At 43.1% G+C, this 22,093-nt stretch overlaps 1 protein-coding gene across 4 annotated transcripts in view; it reads left to right on the plus strand.

The window, feature by feature from the left end:
• KCNH7 (potassium voltage-gated channel subfamily H member 7) overlaps positions 1 to 22,093 on the plus strand; it is a 2,172,707-nt gene that overhangs the window by 1,868,670 nt on the left and 281,944 nt on the right. For 3 of the 4 annotated variants that reach the window (XM_069616318.1, XM_069616315.1, XM_069616317.1), the window contains one exon: positions 10,424 to 10,676. In XM_069616318.1, coding sequence (XP_069472419.1) covers positions 10,424 to 10,676 — 253 coding nt within the window. The remainder of the gene's footprint in view (positions 1 to 10,423; positions 10,677 to 22,093) is intronic. The other variant, XM_069616316.1, reaches the window with a different exon arrangement.

Genomic DNA, 22,093 nt, shown 5'->3' on the forward strand with positions numbered 1-22,093 from the left:
TTGGTTTTTAATAATGAAGGTGGGTCTTCTTTGCATTTCATCTGTTGACATGAGTACAAATTGCGTGCATATTTGTTATAAAAGGTTAAATGTTTACATTGTAAAACCATATCACTAAAATAAAAAAATAAAAAAAATTAAGTTATGAGTCAAAACAGGATAGAGCATCTATTAAAAAGTGTATTGTTTTATAAAATAATTAACGTATGTATTGCACAAATGCATCTGGAAATCGGGAAACTTCACCCAAACTCAAAAGCAAACTATTATATTGCATAGTTCTAATTAAGGCTAATAAGGTCATGAATTTCTAATATCCCATTCATTGCAAAATGAGTCAAGACAGCAGGCGTAATGCATTGGACACATGTCAAGATCACTCATCTTAAATTTCCAGTCCTGGGAATACAGTGTTCATAGAGGAACCTAAAGCAATATATTAATGCCCTGTCAGGTAGGAAACATCCTGCAAATTATTAATTTACTAACTAGCTATATTTGTAACCTTGTCCGTACCTCAATCTTTTTAATGGTTTCGGTAAAGGCAAGTCAAGGGTAACTCAGTGGTTGTCTTGTCACAAAAACTACTAACCACGGTGGATACGCCATGTTGAGAAGTTAGAGTGCTACAAGAAAACTGAATCTTGGCAGTCACCATGAAGTGCACAGCATTCTCTTTGTGATGAAGAGAAGGGAAAATCATTAGAAGCTGGAATGGTACAGTACCTTTAAGCATATAGCTAGACGGGTCAGTAAAGGTGCTGATTTAGTAGTAGAAACGTGTTCGTTTTAGACTTGGCATCTAGAATCCCAGTTTTGGTTGTTCACGCATTTCCTTGGGCGTCTTTGTCACTTCAGCGTGTTGTCTATGAATAATTTAGTATGGAGCTTTTGCTTACATGCAATGGTGCATTTGGTTGTCCTGGCAAATGCGGCCCTTTATTTTCTCATGATTTAGCCCAGTGTCATGTGAAAGTGTCTGTGAATCTCCCAAACCAGCTGTCCAAACATTCCCTGTCTATGATTTGCTATACACGCCCATTCAGGCTAATGGCATTTATAGGATTTATTACAGGGTGTAATGGGAACAGGGTAACACTACACACTGCAACACACTAGTGACATGATGCTAGCATAGATCCATTGTGCAATGCCAAAGAGCCATAATCACGAGAATATGTCTTCAAAATAGACTATACTTTTTTGTATTATTTTATAGTGCAATTTGGTTCATTAAAACCTTTAACACTTTATAAAATAAAAATAAAGAACATTTAAAATTACAAAGAGTTCACATAATATATCACATATCATTACATTTCATATTGGTGCATATAGTTACGTATAGTTACATTTATTAAATTCGTTACAATTTAAAACCCTAATATGTAATGAAAGGATTATAAACCTAGAAAAATCCTGATTGTTAATTTTTAATTGGTAATTTCTAGGTTTCAATATCCTGAGTCCCTGCATGATATATTGAGTTTAGCATTTCTTGGTACTCAAAATGGTCCCATTCTGCTGCCTTAATTTGTATGTGTTTGTATATATCACTTACTCCATTGCTTCCACACACAATCCAATTTCATTCAGGAAACAAGTAGCAGTTATCCTTAGGCTTTCCACTAGGCTATTATGTTCCATACCCCTCTCCATATTCGTGGCCAGCATGCTTAGGCGACCATGAGGATTGCTTAAGGCTGACATAATCTTTAAATAGAGTTTACTACAGCGTATCTTCCATAATGTTGCAAGGGAAGTGACACCCAATTCACACCTTATAACCTCTAAGGGTACTGCTTTTGGTAATCTCAGTACTGGTCTCCAGATTTTACCTTCCAGTTTATCCAGGCAGGTGACATATTTGGCATCCGGAATTTCAAGCTTATACAAGGTTACAGGTATAATGTTTCTCTCATAGATTTCAATAAAACCTTCCACTGAGTGGCCACCTTTTGGTGCTATATATCTCCTGATAACATTCCATTTTCTGAATGGAGTATACTATATTTTCATCCCATACCAAATGGTAGTGTTAGTAGCAGTATTTAAAATGGCCTTCTTTGCCTTAATGCCCACTGTTGAAGGTTATATCAAATGCTTCATAAGAATTGGGACTCAGCACTAAGTTTGCAAAACCCAATTGGTCGCATGGTTAGAGTTACATACTTATCCATGAGCACAAGACACTCTCGTGTTTGTTTCACATTCCACATTGAAATGACTCATAGGAAGTGGTGCTGGCATAGGACATTACGACCAGCGAAACCAAGTTTCAGTTAAGTCAAGAGATCAGGCTTACACAAATCACTTACGATTGATAGATCAGCATTCCCAATTGATAACAATAGCTTGAAGGTCTCATGCAAGAAATCCAAAGTAGGAGCCACTCAACAATAGAAGCCGTGCTAAAAGGAGTAATTATTTATCCGCAGATATCCAAAGTGGCCCGATATCCAAAGACTGGGACACGTGCAAAACATGGAAACCAAAGACGAGATTCACTCCATCAGAAGGTGTGCAAAGGAGGGACCTCCCATCATAGGCAGATGTACAAAAAGGGGGCATACACCAGCAGTAGATAACAAAAGAAGGGACCTCCCCCACACATTAGATATCCAAAGATTAGACAACCCACAAACAGTAAATAGCCAAAGAAGGAACACCCATCCACCAGTAGATGTCCAGGAGGGGCCTTGTAACAGCAGTAAATGTCCACTTAAAGGACCAAAAACGAACTTGGATACCCAAAGAAGTGGGCACTTACCAAGAGTACATGAGCAAAGTGGGACCACCCACCAATACTAACTATGCAAAGAATGGACCACCTACCACCTGTAAATATTTACACATAGACCTCCCACCAACAACAAATAGCCAACAAAGGCACTACTCATCAACCCATTTAATCTCCAGTCCAGAGAGCATCCAAAGCAAATGAGCTCACATGTCTCTGAAAAATTAACGATGTTGGTACAGTCAATGTAGTTTAGTGCTCTACCTTTATTAAAAAGGTTAAAGAATTCAAAACCGTTTTGTATTTATTTTATACTTCGTGTAAATGATCAACAGCGGTCTTACTAGGAGACATCATACATCATATGTATACTCTGAAAATATCATGATCCTTTCCTAGCTATACCCTAGGCAAGCTTTGCAGGTTTGATGAGCATGTGCGTTCAGAATTGCTTGCCAATATCTTTTATGACAATTTTGGCGTTTTCAAGAATAGGAAAAAGAATACTGTTGTAATTGCCCACCCGCACATTGCACTAGTACTTGCTAGAAATGAATGCTTCCATGAGAAAATTGAACAACTGGAGGAGTTGTCATTGCTGCGCCTAAGGGAATGAATGAATGATGAGCAGAACACCCGGAGGCACTTTAAAATATGCAGCCACGGCAATAAATACAGTATCTTGTTCTGAAAGGTCGGAATATATTATAATATTCTGCCGCCATTCTAAGTCATGCGGCCAGGAATATCTCACTGGGGGAGAAGGATCCCATTGGGAAAACCAATGTAAATAATATTATGTGGCATTTGTAAATCCTGTTTGTCTAGTTAATAATTCCAGGGCACATGTTTTCGTATCAAAAATAACTCGACAGGCTTAAAAAAACGAAGTTTCAAAATCTGTGGATTCTGTGTTTTGCAAGCATTTGAAAGGACAGTGTAAAATCCCATGATCCCTAGTAAATACACACACACACCTTGAATGATAGATCCAAACCAACCTGAAGTCTTTTTTCAAAAATCCCCATTGGTACACAAAACTGCAAGTATATTTATTTTATTTGGTATATTTTGTATAACACAAAAGGCATCTAATTGTAAGTCTGTTTGACAGCAAGTGTGATGCAACACAGCAGGGTAGGGTACACAATTAAATGATGTTTTTTGGCGTGCTTCAGAAAATAGACCCCTGATTTGGTTGCAGGAAGGGAGAGGAATGTACATTTCTGTAATAAGGAAGTGCAAGATGGCCGCCTGGGGCGCTAGCAGCAAGCAGGCACCAGTGGATGGCATAATGGCCCTAAAATGTAAAACCCTGTTGAAAGAAAGGGGGTGCATGACTAAATTGCACTTTGCCACAGGTGGTATACATTATTGTGGTACCCTGTTGAAAGGGACAGTATCCTAAAGCAAAGCAGGATGCCTCAGGTCCACTGCTGGCCAAGCAAACGCTTAACCCACATTCGAGACAAGTGCTCAGGGGAGGGGGAAACACCGTCAGCCATCATGGAGTTTAGGCCAGGGCACGAGATAGCTCTTCCAATGAGTCTGACATGGCAGGGGGCAGATGGCAAAGAGATGCAGCAGATGGTATAGACATTGTGCACTGGAAAGGTGCGTGCCCTCTAACATGTGAAGTTTCACTGAATGCAAGATATCACATTGTGCACTTTTGTGTTTCAACTCATAATATATCTCGCCTCAACAGATAAGCACCTATGACCCTAACTATAGTGCAGAATGTGTGTGCTGCAGACAAACTGACACCATGTTTGGACATCTTATATACGATATTAGTGTGATAAGGGGTACACGGATTAAGCTAGGCATTCTTGAAGGTTATAAGAGGTCTAGATGTCTTGTTAATGAGATTGATTAATCTAGCCCTGGTGTTGGTGGAAAGGTGCATTGCTCTCAGATGGACGAGGAAAGAAGGCCCAAGTTACACTTGATGGGTTGGAGACCTTGCTACATGTAAAGTGTGAGAAGACGTGTACAGGCCCATAGCTCACCCTCAACTTTGACCACTGGACATTTGAACAGCTTCTATACAATACTTGATTGAAAAAGGAAATGGGAGTGAAAATGAGATGCAGATCCCGGGTGCACAAGGACAGCCGGTGTAGCATTTTCCAGACATGATTCAGTAATAGAAAGGATGAGAAGTTGGTCATTCTATGAAGACACTGGTCTGCGGGAAAGTATTTATACCTGAAGATAGACAGTGGTAGCAATGACACATAATGGCCTTTCCATTACTACTGCAGTACATTCACAATGACTTTATATTCATTGTACGCAGATAAGATCAGATGTTCCAAACTCAAGATTAGCTAAACTTAGGAAAACACTTGTAAGCTGAATTTATGACATCCATGTCTGCACACTACATCTAAAAATGTGTTCTATTTTTGCTTTCTGTCAAATTAATATTGTTTTTTGGAAATAAATAAAATTTTAATAGTCCAGGACAGACATACCTGCAACTCGGGAAGAATGTAGACGACAACAGAGAAGTGGAAGGTATTGGTGGCAAGCAGATACTACAGTAGTTATTAGGGGAGATACGGCTATTCAGGTGTGCAATATAATGCTAGTTCTTGTGATTGACGGTCTGGTGATTACATAGATATGTCATGTCTAGACAGTTTGGAGAGGGAGTTAACTGGCTTTGGCTCCATTGGGTTTGAGTAAGATGTCAACTGTTGTAGTCTTTAACATCAGTTCAGGTTGTGGTCGTTTGGGTGGGACAGCTTCCATTTTGGACAGAACCAGGGAACCAACTTGATCTGATATACGGTTGGCCCTCTTCTGTAAGTTCTCCTTAAAGCTGCCCAGAATCCTTTCCAGCACTGCAATAAATTCAAGGTTTTCCATCCATCCTTTCTCCTTGTTTATTGTGCATCCCCAGATGTGGGTCCCTTGCCTGCTGTGCCTAGGAAATTAAACTGCAACTCACTGCTGAGTCCCAAGAACTATCACATCTGCCAAGATTTATATTTGTTCGCATGGAGAGGGGAAAGTTAATAATAGTTCGGGCAGATCTCCCCGTTTTCAGTGGAACGACCTAGACTAATTTGAAAATGGTTCTGTAATGGCATATAGTGGAATAGACGTTGCAGAGAGAAATTCCCATTAGTTAAACTTTCCAACAATCACTTTATGAGGTTTATAGTATGTCTCGCTAAGTGGGGGTGTGCGGTATGTCACAACAGTGTCCTGGCTCGTTTAAGAAAACAAGATGCACCTTTCTGGTGAGGCCCAGAAATGTGTAATCATGTCTGGGCAGACTTGTGTTCCCACGCAAAGCTGCCATGGCTGAGTTTGTTTGTGTTCACATCCAAGGGTGACAAGACCAGCATGGGCTTCACTTCATCATCGGGGGCAGAACCACGACCCATTTGCATATGATTGTTCAATTTTTCATAATGGCACAGAAGGGCTACAAAAAATAAAGGAATGGGGCATGTGCAGAGAATTTCCATTAATTACCTCTTTGTATGCATATGTTTTTTTTTTTTCATGTGACCGTCAGTTATTGTTTTGTGCGATTGCATTAAGAGTGGATCTCAATGTTGTGGTCTGTTTTGACTTGCATTGGGGTTGGTGACAAGGAGGAAGGAGAATCAAGGATGGCTCCTTTTTAGAAGAGTGGTACCACACTTCAAGCTGAAGTTGTGACTCATACTTTTTACATTTAAGCTAAATGGAAGGCTATTCAATATTGTTACCTGTTGGCTACACAACTATGGGTGCTGTGCTGGCATGTGTTGGTGGTCAATTAACAAAAATAAGGCTATCATTTTGTCATAGCCACTGCCCTTATGGGATTGACTCAAGGAGATCCATTGGGCTATTTTTATAGTCAGCTTTTTGGAGCATACCGCAACTCATAGAAACCGGCATTATCACCTTTGAAGTTCCGGATTGACAGTACACAGATACGGGGATGATAATTCTAGTATTTATCCCGAAAGAGCATACTCGGATCTTGATCCTTCCATGGTCAATACAGTGAAAGCAATGAATTCATTCAAGATTGCCATTTCTTCCACAGTGGGCGTCATCATCACAATCAGTGACTGCAGGAGCAGGAGTAAGAACATTATCTATTGGCATACGCAAACTAAACATTTTCTAATTTTCCACACTGGCATTTGGTATGTTGTCTTTAGAAATATTATTATGTTGTGAACAGTATTTAGTATTTGTCAGTTGAATTTCAGAGTGTGTGTGTGTATGTGTGTGGGAAAGAGAACAATCAAAAGAGAGTGAGAAAGAAAGGGGGGCCTATCTGTGTTTGTAGTCTGCATAAGTGGGACATTTAGGGTCTTGTGTGTAACACTTTTTTTCTATGTACTTCTTTGAATTTCAGCAATTGCCCCATTTTATGCACACCATAAAAATAGTGGAGATAGCTCAGTGAGTTAAGGGCTTGTTGCTTGTAATTGTGGACATCCTGCAGCTCGTCACAGATTTGAATCTCAGTAAAGCTGCCTGAGACTTCTATCATTCCACTGTTGATAAATTGAATATCCTTAAAATAACAGCACTATTCTTTTTTACTATGTTATGAAATTGTATGTTATCTAGTGATGAATAGAAAACAAAAGAATACATCTTACTCATAGAGGGAGAAATGCCTAAATTCGGACCGCAACAATAAATGCATTAACATCTAGATTTGGGTTACCTGGATAGAAGGAGAAATGCCTAAAATTGGTGCACAGCAGTAAATGCAGAAACACCTAGATTTGGGATACCTGGATAGACAGAGAAACTCCTAAAATGGGGGCCCAGCAGTAAATACAGAAACACCTAGATTTGGGATACTTGGATAGAGGGAGAAAGGCCTAAAATGGGGGCAAAGCAGGAAATGCAGAAAAAAATAGATTTGGGATGCGTGGATGGAGAGAAATATGCCTAAAATGGGGGCACAAGAGTTAATGGCTGCAGGCTTCCCAGGTGAACACGGCAAGCACAGACTGGAGCTGCTCCTTCAGGAGCTGCCCTTTGCTTTGGGCCCTTAGACAAGGGCTGTCCTGGGTAGTGGTTGTAATACAGATCTAGACAGCCAATGGGTGCAGGGGTCAGGCTATGGGGCGGGAAGCCATCAAGCAGGGGAAGAGGACCGGGAAAGAGCACAAGGAGCTTATTGAGTCTAGTTATAGATGAAGTATATTTTTCTTACGCATATCAGCTACGTCTGGAGAAAAATGCCTCTTATGGACATTTGCAGAGGCCATGCCTGTGCTGTCACAGATCTGACAGCCTAGGCCTGCAATACAACATGCAGGCCTGTCTCCAAATGGCCAGACTTTGCGCAGCAAAAATACACTTTGCACAGATCCATGAATCAGGGTTTGTGTCGGCAGTGCAAAGTCACTTTTCAGCAGTGCAAATTAACTTTGAACCAGGCAAATATGAAATGGATAAGGCCCTTAAAGTGGGATCCCCACAAGTGGAGGAGGGGAGGAGTCTCAAGGGGGAGGAGTCTTGAGGGGGCGCAGCTCACAGTTGAACTCTGTTCAAAGGAAATGTTCAAAATATTAGTTTAAAAATGGTGCAATTTCTTTCATGCTGCTTCTTTCCAAACTCACACTGTACACCAGTTCCACTTTAAATCACTTCCGGGGCAGTGGCAGTGGCGCACCCAAAATACTGTTGGTAATGCAGTGATTGTTAGTGCATTAAGGGACCAATAGACACACTCCAAAGAGAAAGGCTACCAAGTTAGCTCAGCAGGTTGAGAGGCCAATGCTGAGATGCTATACAGAAATAAATTGGTTGTTAATCGTAAGACTTTTTGCAATTACTTATTAAAATTAATTGCTATAAAATGAGTTTGGCCAGGGGTATGTTGGGCAGGTCGCTTGCTTATATTCAGGGCAGAGGCAGGGGTATTTCTTGCCCTGTAGGGAAAATCAAAGGTTGGCACCCATGAACCCATGGTTTAATTTCCCAATAACAGAAGCAGGTATTGGTGATTAAGCAATTTGACAAGCAAATAACAGCTTTACAAATATAACCTGTGGTAAAACACAAAGGACGGGGCACAAAAAGTCCAGGGTATTTGTGTGGTAATCTGACAAAAAAAGAAACACGCATTTCAAAGAAAACGAATGAATGCAAGTTTAAGCAGTATTTCTGAGTTTGGAAATAAATTACTTTTCTTTTTTTCTATGAAGTGGAAGATGCACATTTGGAAAAAAAAAAACAATAGTGTGCCCAGCATGCAGACATCCTGCCTTTAACAGTGATGGCCCCCACCCCAGTGATAGCCATGGCCCATTGATTCCTGTGGTATCCCTTTCAGGCCAGAAGAAAGAAAATAGAGCCTGCAATCGAGCAAATGATGGCTGGGGAAAAGAGCACAGAGCAGATTAGATCACCGAGCCCCCAGCTCCCCCCGCCGTAGCTGGTTGCTCGTTAAAGCCTTGCCAGGGCTGAGGTTGGTCGGGTCCGAGATCCAGGGAGACATTTGATGCTGGATCTCGGACCAGGCAAGAGCCAGCCCATTGGCCAGCGCTGCTTGGGAGAGTGAAAATGCAGCAAAAGCATTAACAAACAAATCGCAAACTGTAGTCAACATTTACAGACCTGGATTATATACAGACTTTTGACTGATGTAAAATGCCTGGATGGTGGTAATCTGGCCCTTGGTATAGTGCAGCTCTGTTGCCTCCCACACACCACGCCCACGCCCCACTTCTCCCCACTGTGCTTAGGCTATGCTTTGTGCAGGCATCATTTCTGGGGCATGTAGCTTCCCTTTTGCATTGCATGAAACAGCATGCAAGTCCCAGCATGCAAAGGGAAAGCCAGTAACTGTTCAAAGTGTCACCCTTGGCATGGGTCATGTTTGCAGCAATGCCAATCATATTGCACAATGCGTGCCATATTCACAAAAATAAACATATCAAAATTGGCAGTAAGCCATAACCGGAAATATAATTTGCTGAACACAATAAAAAAAAAAACGTACTCTCTTATACTGCCATAACCACAACAGAGCAGATATTTGGCAAAACCCATCCGGCAAAAATAAGAACTGTCACGCATACCCGTGCTGTAATGCAGTCCAAAGTTTGAAATCCCCTCCAAATGACTGCCAACCAAACTTGTTTCTGTAATCTGTCTTCATAATGTGAAGCAAATTCTCTGCGTGCATCATGGAGACGTGAAGCTTAATCGGAAGATTGGTACCTACATCTCACAGGAACTTGACATTACTTCCTGCCTTTGCCATCCAGCGCCAACCACTAAGCTGGTTGTTGAGGATGGCGGGGGGAGAAGAGTGTCATTGTTCAGTTGGCTTCTGTGTTCCTCAACTCAGGCCACCAAAATATATATTTCCCCAGTGTGCGTTACCTTTATACAATAGCAGAGAAGAGAATGCAGGCCACAGGCCGCTGTTTGCACATAAAACGACTATTTTTGAATGTATATATTTATATATCTGACCCTTTTACATTACCCTGGTTCCCCACATTACTTTTGCTCGCATCTTTCTACGTTGTTGCTAAATTTAAGGAAATCACATTTTTCTATAGTACATTGTTTTACGTACAGAACATTGAGACGCATGTTTACAAATGTTTAAAAAGGAGCAGAGGAAATATTTACTGAAAGCAGGTGTTTTCTGGTTCTTGTGAAACTACTATTTTATGTTCCTTTCTTCAGGTTTTGAAGGGGTTTCCAGAATGCCTGCAAGCCGATATTTGTCTGCACTTGAATCAAACGCTGCTTCAGAACTGCAAAGCGTTCCTAGGTGCTAGTAAAGGCTGCCTTAGGGCATTGGCTATGAAGTTTAAGACGACACATGCTCCTCCTGGTGACACACTTGTCCACTCTGGCGATGTCCTGACCGCACTCTACTTTCTGTCAAGAGGTTCCATTGAAATCCTAAAAGACGACGTTGTTGTTGCAATTCTTGGTAAGTACAAGAGAAAGAGCATATATATATATATGCATATAGTAGATTGTAGTAAGCCATGTGCTGCAACATTGGAGTGTGTCTCAATTTCTAGACAAGGCCCTCTATTTTCTACCATGAACTCCTTTTCAGAGATCACCAAGATCCAGAGTATTTCTGAATTCAGGAAATGTTTGCAACCCCTATGGATGTGCATTCTTTGCCTTGGAGCTCCATGAACAAGGACTTTTGTAAAGGACATTTGGCCTAATGCATTTCTATTTCTTCTTGTCAACCAGAGAATGACCTCTGATCACACGCTTGCCCCCTATGAATTAATCATTTCTTATGCTTTGTAACGAATTGTACTTTGCACAGCAGTCCCAGCTCATGTTTGGATATGTTTGGGTCAGTGTCATTTTTAAAATGTCAGAAAACCGATCACCATCCTGCATGTCGGTTATTCATAGGTATGAGTAAGTTTGACCATATCACTCTGTCCCCAGGTAACGTCACTGACTGAAGTTAGTAGGAAGGCCTTTATTGCTCACGTCTTTACCCTACTATCTATCTTAGCAAGCATTTGTCTATGGGGTTTTGAAGAAATACATTAGTGAAAAGGGTCAGACTACCCAGCTCTCCATTCAAGATGACTAAAATCAACATTTCATGTTATCTGGCTCTGTGTTTACTACCTGAAATCAACTTGTTTACTTTCCCAATCTAATTTTATCTTCAGTTGTATACAAAACAACACAAAAGCTCTTCCATAATTTTTACCATGTATATGTTTAGCCGCCTAATTTTTTCTTAAATCATGTACATCCTCTAGATCATTTTTATCTTTTAATTATTTTTTATATTATTGTGTGTTTGTTACCTGTCATTAATGTAAAGCTTGCAGACACCTGTGCGTCCTAATTTAGACTATATAGAAAGACACATTTAACTACAATACAACAAAACAAACTTGATGGGAGCAGTACAGAGGACCCTTCCTGCAGACATCTCTAGCACAGGGCCAAGTCACAATAGTCTATCCCGGGATGGAACCCCACACACCAGACCTATTTTCCTACCTTCTACCTGGTGGCTATATTGCTAAGAATGACATTCATCACATGATTCAAATCTCCCCTTGACCCGTACCTCCGTAAAGAAATCCTTGAATGCATCCTACAGCCTGATCATTAACTCAGTTCCTGGTTGGCCCCATGCTGCATTCTGGAGAAAGAAACATATATGTTGGGCCTCCCCCTCCTCCCATGTGTATGATTCTTTTCAGTGAACAAATAGCTAATGCATTTAAATGCCCTATGGATCATCCTTGCATGTTGCCATGTCAACCCCAAACAATTAGTCCCATACAAAAGAGACATAACAGGAACTAGGGCAATGGAAAAGGCCATCACTCAAACTCGTGCTAATTCACGTACCAGCAAATTGCTGTAGTATAAACAGTCTTCACTGGAAATTTCTCTGCATCACAGATGTGTTTTACTTTTTTCCCTCCAATCAACATTTGTATGACCCACTGCCAATAACTATGATTAACTCTTATTTTGGGTTTCTTGTGAATGCAATTATTTAATTCCTCTAAAATACACCATCTGATTTAATACCCCCAATATACAACCCCACCCCACAATTCTGGAACCAGAAAAATAATGTATTTGGATTTATCCTTCTTATTAATTTAAATGAAAAACTTCAATCAAGAGTTGTCCCAACTTTGTGCTGGGCGAGTCACCAACAATGGTGTCGGGGGGAAATTCTCATGTGGTCTGCTGGGCCGACCGCGGACCCCCGGGCAGGGAGGCCCCAACTCCTCCCGCGTATCCCAAAAATGAGTATGAGGCACACGCAAGAAGCAAGGTGGTTCTGCTGTTTATTAAACAACGGCAGGGATGGGTCAAGGATCGTGTGCGTCCGTCCTGACTCTCTCTCGAAATTCGTGGGGCTCGCAGGCCCTTTTTACCTCAGTATGACGCGCTACTTGCATCACCTGGGAAAGTTAGCAAAAAACCTATCGTCACTCTGGATTGGTTCCTCGAGTGGTAGGGTTAGTATAGCATACGTATAGAGAACGCTGTTAGTGGTTAAGGGTCAGTCAGGTGGTATACTTGGGTTGTCTCTTCTATTAGGTACATGAAAATTGTTACATGAAGACCCCTGATGATTGGCTAATGTTAATGGCGTCAGTGATAAGTGCCCCATGTTCTGATTGGTCCACTCGCGAGCCCCCCAGCTTGGGACCATCGTTGTTCCCAGCTCGCGGTGCACCTGCCATTTGCAACAATGTATAACTATGTGTTTGTGCAGACAATGCGTGGATTTGTTCATAAGCTTGAGAACAGACTACTCCCACCGCCGCAGATGTCCATTGAGTCGCTTCATTGTTGCTGCCTGTGTCTCAAAATGTGGGACCCAGGCGCCTCCTCCCTACTGGGCCTGGCACCCTGTCAGGTTCGGCTTGGTCACGTGAGGAGAGACCGTGGTTGAGGCAGAATTCTGCACATTTAATGTTGCATTTTCCAGTGTGTGTCTGGCTTAGTTTGCAGGTGTGACCTTGGCTTCGGCTTGTGGTATGCGATTTTGCAACATTGCTCCCTTGGCTGTCTGTTCTCGCCGGCTCATTCTGCAGGGTCAGCAATTGTACTCTTGCTTGTTCAATGTTCGTGGAGGCTCTTGCTTGCGGCCTACTTGGGCCTGGTGCATAGGTGGGGATGTTTGATGCACGGCGCTTTAAGTTACGGTGTCATATTGCTTTTATCCCCAGTATCAAGTCTTCGTTATATTTCTCATTGCAATGCATGGGTCAGGAGAAGCGTCAGCAAGCATTTTAGATGAGTTTGTTGTGCGTCTTGCGTTTCTGCATTTTGAAAAACCTATGTGAAAAATAATAAAGATGCGCGTCAGTGGGTGTGTCCGTCACCTACGTCATAGCACTGAATATGTTCTTCGTGTGGATTGGTGTGGGAGTGTCCAGTGTGCATGTTTGCACGGGTGTTCTGACCGTTGGCTAGGTCGTCATGGCATCACTAACGATGTGTTTATTTACTGTTGAATGGTTCTGTCGAGTTCATCCATGCCGCAGGTGTCGTGGAGGCTCTTGCTTGCGGCCTACTTGGGCCTGGTGCATAGGTGGGGATGTTTGATGCACGGCGCTTTAAGTTACGGTGTCATATTGCTTTTATCCCCAGTATCAAGTCTTCGTTATATTTCTCATTGCAATGCATGGGTCAGGAGAAGCGTCAGCAAGCATTTTAGATGAGTTTGTTGTGCGTCTTGCGTTTCTGCATTTTGAAAAACCTATGTGAAAAATAATAAAGATGCGCGTCAGTGGGTGTGTCCGTCACCTACGTCATAGCACTGAATATGTTCTTCGTGTGGATTGGTGTGGGAGTGTCCAGTGTGCATGTTTGCACGGGTGTTCTGACCGTTGGCTAGGTCGTCATGGCATCACTAACGATGTGTTTATTTACTGTTGAATGGTTCTGTCGAGTTCATCCATGCCGCAGGTGTCGGTTTGGGCAGGGCAGGCTGGTGGGCACATCCATATGTTCCTGTACCAGGGTATTTGGTCGTCTGGTAGATAGGCAAACTCCTCTCGTGGCGGGTGTCTGGGCCGCGATCCTGTAGGCCAGGGGCGTGAGGGGATTGGTGGGACTTTTTTGTCCCATTCTCCCACTTCAGTCCCCCCTCTGGTCGACTTGTCGACCACAAACATATCTTTTTCCTTTTCTCCTCTTACTCTCCATATTTTAGTTACTCCTCCCAAGTGTCCATAGTGGTTGACATGGTCTTCAAATGACCAATACATATATACACAGGTTCCTGCAGGTGTGCAGTATACCCATTTCCCTATGTAGCTCCTTGGGTTTCTTGGGTTTTCGAGCTTCACAGATGGTGGGTCCAGGTGGTTGGTGATGATCTGTTTGCGCAGATTTTCTCTTTCTTTTATTATTGTGCCTGTGTGCTGGCCATCATCTGTCGGCATCAAGGGGTGCATGCCAACCATTTCGATCATTTCGTCTGTAGTGCGTGCCTTCCGAGCCTTCCAAAATCTTATTATGATCAGTGCAGATCCAGCCAGTATTATGCATCCAACTATAATCTTCAGTCCGTCCGACAGCCAAGATGGCATCCATGACCATAACATTGAAAACCAGCTGTCATCCTTCTTCACTCCTTTACTTTCTTCCATCATTTTGGAGTGCATCTGGGCCAGTTGTGATACTGCTTCTGTCAGTGTACCATTGTCAGCATCGTTAGCAGGAATAAATGTGCAGCATGATTGTCCTATCTTTGCGCAAACTCCTCCTTCCATTGCTGTAAGGAGATCTAATACATATCTGTTCTGTAGTTCTACCATCCTCACTGCTCGCAGTTCCTCTTTTATTGCGTTGAATCCATTTACTGTAGAATTAATTGTCATCATTAGCTCCCATCGAGATATCTCGAGCCATTTTGCGTTTGCGTAAGCTTGTAGTCCCGGATGTATTATTGACGAGAAGAACATTGCTGCTCTGCTGAATAGTCTGTGTTCTGGTGGGATTGAAGTGAGTGCTGTTTCCGACCGTCCCCATAGGTAATTTCCTGTCAGAGGTTCTCCTTGTCTCTTCTGTCTATTCAGGACATTGTTGTTATTGTTGTTTTCGTTCTCTGACCCCTTCTGAGGTTTTACAGATCTCTTCTTCCTCTTGTTTACTTCATCCATTTTAGGGAGGTTCGCCATGTGCACATGTTTCTGGGGCACCACTAGTGATGGTACATTAACGTGTACAATTGTGCATATACCATTCCACAGAGGGGGCAGTGTGTGGTATGCCTTGTTTCCGCAGGCCCAGTAATGGTCCATTAATACTGCTGTTCCTGCTCCCCCCTCAGGTAACTCTATCATGCTTGCACAGTTGGTGTTGTATCCCACGTCCACTTCTCCTCTATGTTGGTAGCATATCTTAGGTGCAGACAGCGGCAGTATGCTCATTGGGTCTTCATCCTTCTCCATCCACGTCATCATGGGTACGTACTTGCCCCAAATCGTCCAACATCTGTTATTGTGTTCATCAATAGTTGTAATATTTTCTCTTGTTACCATGTTGCTGCCAATCACTCCTATGTCCCATTTGTTGTCCATGTACACCTTCCCTGTTATTGTTACCAGTGGTCTTTCCCAACATCCTTGTGTACCAGGAACTTCAGTGACGTACTAGTCACATGGTAGGTATTGTAGTGTTACTTTCTTTGTTTCTCCCTTTTCAGGACCACTTGTCATGTATCTGAATGCTTCAGCATGCAAACTGCGTTTGTGGTAACTCAAATAAGTCTTGAGGAAGTTGTTTTCGTATGGATACGTGTCTCGCGTTTTCCACACCAGTCTCACCACCGTCCCTTGAAATCTCCCTTTCGCTTGGAACAGTGCCAGGTATATTATACATCGTGCTGTCTTCATCTATTTCCGTGGCAACGAATGTTCGAGAAGCGCTCATGGCGTATGGGATCAATGAGCAGACGTAGCAGCTGTCTTCTGTTGTCTGCTTACCTATTTGGGTCATGTGTTGGTACCACATGTTGTTCGAGACGTGTGCTGAATCTGTTATGTAATTATCAATACCTTTATTATCTGAGTATGTGCTACGTTTAACTCTATCTCCCTTATGTGGAGGCTTGCTAGTACCACCTGACGTAACACCTATTGCAGCCGTGGGTGGGGGTACATTAGGTTTGGGTACAGCCAAAATATTGATAGCATAACTTTTTTGCCATACAGAGGCAGCCAAAAACCCAATGATCATCAAAATCCCTATCATCTTTATTACAGAAGCTAGTCTCACCGGCATTTTGCTCTTACCTTGCTGCAGTCCGGCAGCTTATTCTTGCGACGTTAAAGTTGGCCGCCTGAAAATTCTCAATATGCTTGTTATTAGTGTTAGTTGTTGTTTTCAAGCTCTCCCTATCAAGTAGTCGTTCAGTGCCCAGGCGAAGAGCTGTTCCCACGCCAATCTAAGCGATCTGTCTCTTAGGGCAGGCAAGTGTTGGTGAAGATGGGGCATTGATTGTTCTATGGCCAAGATAAATGTTGTGTAGTAGACACGTACCCTCCTTCTTTTTAGGTACTTTGGCATTTTTATGTGATAGACAAATTGGTGTGATAGGGTTTCAGGGTAGTTATCGTCTGAGGGTAGCATCTACTCCTGGGCAATGAACTTTATTAGTTATCTGTTTTCTTAGCAATACAATAATACGCAGCACCTGCATGTGCGAGAAAGAAAAAGAGAACATTCAAGTGTTTACATGTGTATATGTGCAAAACAATGTCCTTCAATTGGGTGGTTACTGTAGTAGGTAGGAGGTCGATGGGCAGAGGGTTTGGGGTTCAACTGGCGGAAGTCTCTTTACTCTTTGATCGTGTGACCATGGGGTGGGCGGTATGGGAATTACCAGTTTCTATTTCAGTAGTTGTCTCTGGGGAATCTGGGGGGTGGCAGGGTATGGAGACACTTAGGTCGTCAGCTGTGGTAGAAGTCTCTTCCTCCGTGGGTGACGTTGTTGCTGTTCTTTCAATGGCCCTGTCGGTGACGCTAGGGCAGGTCTGGAGTTTGCAGATCTTTACATCCTGTAGGTGATTCCAAGCACGCTTATCCTGCAACTTTACTGCTCTCGTAGATACCTCCTCTACAAGGTGGGGACCAGTGAAGCGTGGGCTGTTCCACTTTCTATTGAAATTGCGGAGTAGCACGTGGTCACCTTTAGCAATTTTGCACAGTTTTTCCTTTTCCGATCCTTGGTCCTCATCTTCTTGTTGATAACTCTTAGACCCGCCCCGCGTGCGCTCGAACTGTTGAGACACAAACACTACACTAGTAATCAAAGAAGACACATATTGGTACATTTCATCACCAAGAACAGTTGCAGTGTTTTCATAGTCTGTGAATGCCCTTGATGTTGGCGTTAGAGGAAGGTGCATTTGACGTCCGGTCACCACCTCATGAGGAGTGAGGTGGTGGTCGGAGCCTGGTCTATTCCTCAGCTCAAATAGAGCTAGCGGAAGGCAATACAACCAACTCTTATTTGTTGTTTGCTGTATCTTTGCAATTGCCTCCTTCAGTAGGCCATTCAGGCGTTCGCATAAACCGTTGGCCTGCGGGTGATATGCACATGCAAATTTATGCTTGATGTTCAGTAAGGATGTGATGTGCTGGAACATCTCATTAGTGAAATGCGGGCCGTTATCTGACCGCAGTACCTCGCACACTCCCCACTTGGGGAAAACCTCCCGCACTAGAAATTTAGCTGCTCTAAATGCATCTGGATGTGAGCAGGGTCCTGCCTCAATCCACCTGGAGAAAGGGCATACTATTACAATCATGTACCTATTTCCTTGACATACGTTGATCATATCAATGTAGTCAATATGGATGTGCAGGAAGGGTCCCTCTGGCCGGGGTATAGTATCTTTTATCACTTTCAGCGTGTGACCGGCCGTAAACTGTTGACATGTGAGACAATTGCTGATAAAATTTGTCACATGGGAATTTAACTCGGGACAGAACCAATCTTCCCTAATTCGTGCTGCAATAACTTCCTTGCCTGTGTGGGCTGGGTGGTGGAGTTGGCTCAGGGCGGTGTTCAATAGTGCCAATGGCATTACCATCTTTCCAGTGTTACCCTGTCGCCATAGTGCGTCAGTTGGCGACATTGTACATCCTCTTTTTACCCATATTTCTTTTTCTGCCATTGGTGCAGCCGCTTGTAACTCCATTATCTGTGTGGCTGGGAGATGGGTGTACCCTTCTCTCATCAACATCTCTTTAGCTATCCCCCTCCCTATCCCTCTCTCTGACTCTGGGGGGTTCCATATCTCACCAAAATATGCGGCATACTTCGCATGCGCGTCTGCTGCTGCATTTCCTTTTGAGATATGATCTTCTCTGTTAGTGTGTGCGAGACATTTGACCAAAGCTAGTTCTTGGGGATCATTTATTACTTCAATTAATTCAGCTAACAAGAGAGCATGTTGCACTGGGGTGCCGTCAGCTCTCCTTAAACCCTCTTCTCCTCCATTTGGACAATACTGAGTGGACAGTAGACGTGACATATGCGCTGTCAGAATATATAGTCACTCTTTTGTCAAAGCTTTCCTTCAACGCCAAGATCAGTGCAACCAATTCTGCTGCTTGAGCAGAGTAATGTTGTGGTAATTGTACGCATTTCACCGCCACACACACCAATTCCTCTGTCATTTTTACCACTGCTGCCCCAGTTCTCCTTATCCGATCACTTTGGTCTATTGTTGATGACCCATCAATGAACAAGAGCTCTCCTCCATTTAGCCGTCCTCTTCAACTTTTCTAGTGCATGAGTACATTTCGGTAGTCTGCGTACAATCATGTGCATAGTCGCCTTCCTCAATTACTTCCGCTATAAACCTTGCAGGATTAACTGTGCTGCATCTAACAATTGATAATTCTGGTCTAGATAAGATGATCTCATAACCTGATGCCCTCTGCGTGGTTAGTGTGGACTTAGGCTTGTTCAATATTGCAAATAGTGCATGTTCCACAAATAGTGTGGTTGGGCACCCCATTGTAATTGATGATGCTTTCTCTACCACGAAGGCAGCTGCGGCGACACCTGGTTTGCAAGGGAAATGTCCTAACATTACAGGATCCAAGTGACCACTGTAAAATGCTACTGGTTTGTAACCCATGCTTGTTTTTTGAGCCAACACTGCTTTCATTACTGCTGAGTCGCAATGTGAAAATATAAAGAATTGTCGTTCATAATCAGGGGTGGCCAGTACCAGAGCAGTTGATATTGCATCTTTCAGTTCATCAAAGGCCTCTTTCATTTCCGTTGTCCACCCCAATTTTTTCTCCCCTTTGTTAGCTTCTCTTAATGCCTCAAGTAGGGGTCCTATGTATGAGCTGTAATCAAATACCCATGCTTTACAGTAGTTGCACAGTCCCAGGAACTGCTGCAGTTCCCTCACTGTTTGTGGCAGCGGCGTTTTTGATATGGCCTGTGCTCTTTGTGGTGCAATCTTTCTTCCGTATTGGGATATGAGCTGACCAATGTATAGTACCTGTTCCTGACAGTACTGTAACTTTTCTTTGTCTACCTTGTAACCCTTTTCAGCCAGTATTGTCAGCATTTTCAATGAGTCCTCTCTGCATTTTTTTTCGCTCGTGCTGCAAATTATTATATCGTCAACGTACTGCAACACTGTGCTTTCCAATTCAATGTTTCCCAAGTCCATCTGTATTACTCTGTTGAAAATTGAGGGTTACTCGCAGTACCCTTGTGGCAATCTGGTGTGTTTCCATTTAGTGTTTCTGTACGTGAAGCTTGTTAGATCTTGTGAGTCTGGATGCAGGGGTATTGAGAAAAAGGCATTTTTGAGGTCAATCACTGTAAATCGTGATGCCTCTTCTGGAATGCCACACAATATTGTGGCCGGGTTTGCTGCTGTGGGGTATTCTGCTTCCCCTATGTTGTTCAAGGGCCTGAGGTCCTGGATGAAACGCCAAGACCCTCCTTTAGCTTTGTGCACTGGATATACGGCTGTGTTACATGGTGATTCTGATGGTACCAATATGCCATTATTTATAAGGGCCGTTATTGTTTCATATATGCCCTCATCTGCCTCTTTTGATAGCAGGTATTGCTTCACTCTAGGGAGTATTGCACCTTTTTTCACTTTTATTCTTACTCCCCCTATACTCTTTATGCACCCCATGTCATAGGGACTAGTAGTCCATAATGATGTTGGGACTTTTGCCATATCCTCCTCAAAGAAGGGAACTGCGGTGGATGTTGGTGCTTCAAGTGCCATTGCAATTTTCTGTGCCACTTGTTTGTATGTCACTCTTAGCCATATGTCCACACTCATCATAAATACCATTTCATCTTCTTCCTTTCCTTCTGAAAAGATCTCCTCGTCTGACACCTGGGTGAGCCTGCATCCCTCAGCTAGGGCTATCACTGCCCTCCATGCTCTTCCTTCCCTGTCTTGGACATGTACTGCGATATAATCAGCAGTTGCTATAATGCTCTCCATGCTCAATAAAATCACCTTTCCTTCTGGTTCACTGGCTGGTGTTTCTGGTCTAAACAAATAGGCTGTTGGCCTCCTCCAGATCTTTCCTTCTATTCCTGGCATCCATGCGAATGCCATGTCTGTTCCGTACTGGAACAGTTCGCCATCTACTGGCTCAGCCCTAATCACTGTCTGTCCACAGTATGCTTGCATAATTTGCCGTGCAGTGAGCATGTTTATTCCAGGAGTGGAACAAATTATGCCGTCCTCCGTAAAGGAGATCGTCATATTCAACCTGCTCATTATGTCTCTCCCAAGTATGTTTACTGGTGAGTCCCTAAAATATAAAAGCGGGACTGACATGTCATAATCCCCTATCGATAAGGGAATGCTATCAGTAAAGGGAACCAACCCCCTAGCCCCAGAGAATCCTTGGGTGTTTATGGCCTCACCTGACATCTTAAATTTACCTTCCCTTATGCAAGATCGGGTCGCCCCGATGTCAACAAGGAATGACAATTTTTTGTCACCTATCGTTACCTCTATGCATGGTTCCTCCGCACTATTAGGTGTTACCGACAGGATGGGACACACCAAGGCCGTCTGTGGGCTGTCCTATTGTGGGTATAATGATTGACCACTTCCTGTGTAAGGGTTGTGTCCCAGGACAATCACCCTTCCCAGTTGTGTTTGCTGTAGTTGTGTATTGGTAGATGTTATTTTATGGTCTTGAATTTGGGCAGGTTGCTGTACTTGCTGCACTTGATGTTGTTGTGTTATCGCTACCTGTTGTTGTGGTAGTGAATATGTCTGTGGCTGTTGTTGTGTTACTAGTTGTTGCTGCACATTTCCCGGTTGCAGTGCCTGCTGTTGTTGGATGCCCTGCTGTTCCCTTGTAGGCCCTTGTTGTCCCTGTTCTCCCCATGCTGGTGTGCCGGGTCTCATTTTACATGTGCGTGACATGTGCCCTAGTAATCCACAAATCCAACATACCGGTGGTTCCCTGTTCTGCCATGGAAAGCTCCCTGAATTGTCCTTGTATACTGGTTGCCCGGTGGGGTAGAAATTTCTTAATCCTCCCCCTTGCTGTTGTGTGTTATAGCCGTATCCCCTCCCCCTCATCCTTCCTCCCCTTCCCCTGTTATAATTATAATATCCAGCTCCTGGCGTTGAGTATCCTCCTCCCATGTTAGTCGTGTATGGTTGGGGTGGTGGCAGCTGTTGTGCTACAATCTGTGATGATTGTATTTGGGAGGCATCTTGTGCAGCCACTACTTGTGTGGGGTTTTGTGTCATTGTTGTAGGTGTAGTTATCAGTGCACCTTCCATCGTGTATTTAGTAAGTTTTTTCTGTACCAATTTAGCCTCTTCCGTTTTTCTATCCTCTTCCTTTTGT

The sequence above is a fragment of the Ambystoma mexicanum genome, chromosome 9 (assembly GCF_040938575.1).
Source record: "Ambystoma mexicanum isolate Mex_15411 chromosome 9, UKY_AmexF1_1, whole genome shotgun sequence".
Classification (NCBI taxonomy): Eukaryota; Metazoa; Chordata; class Amphibia; order Caudata; family Ambystomatidae; genus Ambystoma; species Ambystoma mexicanum.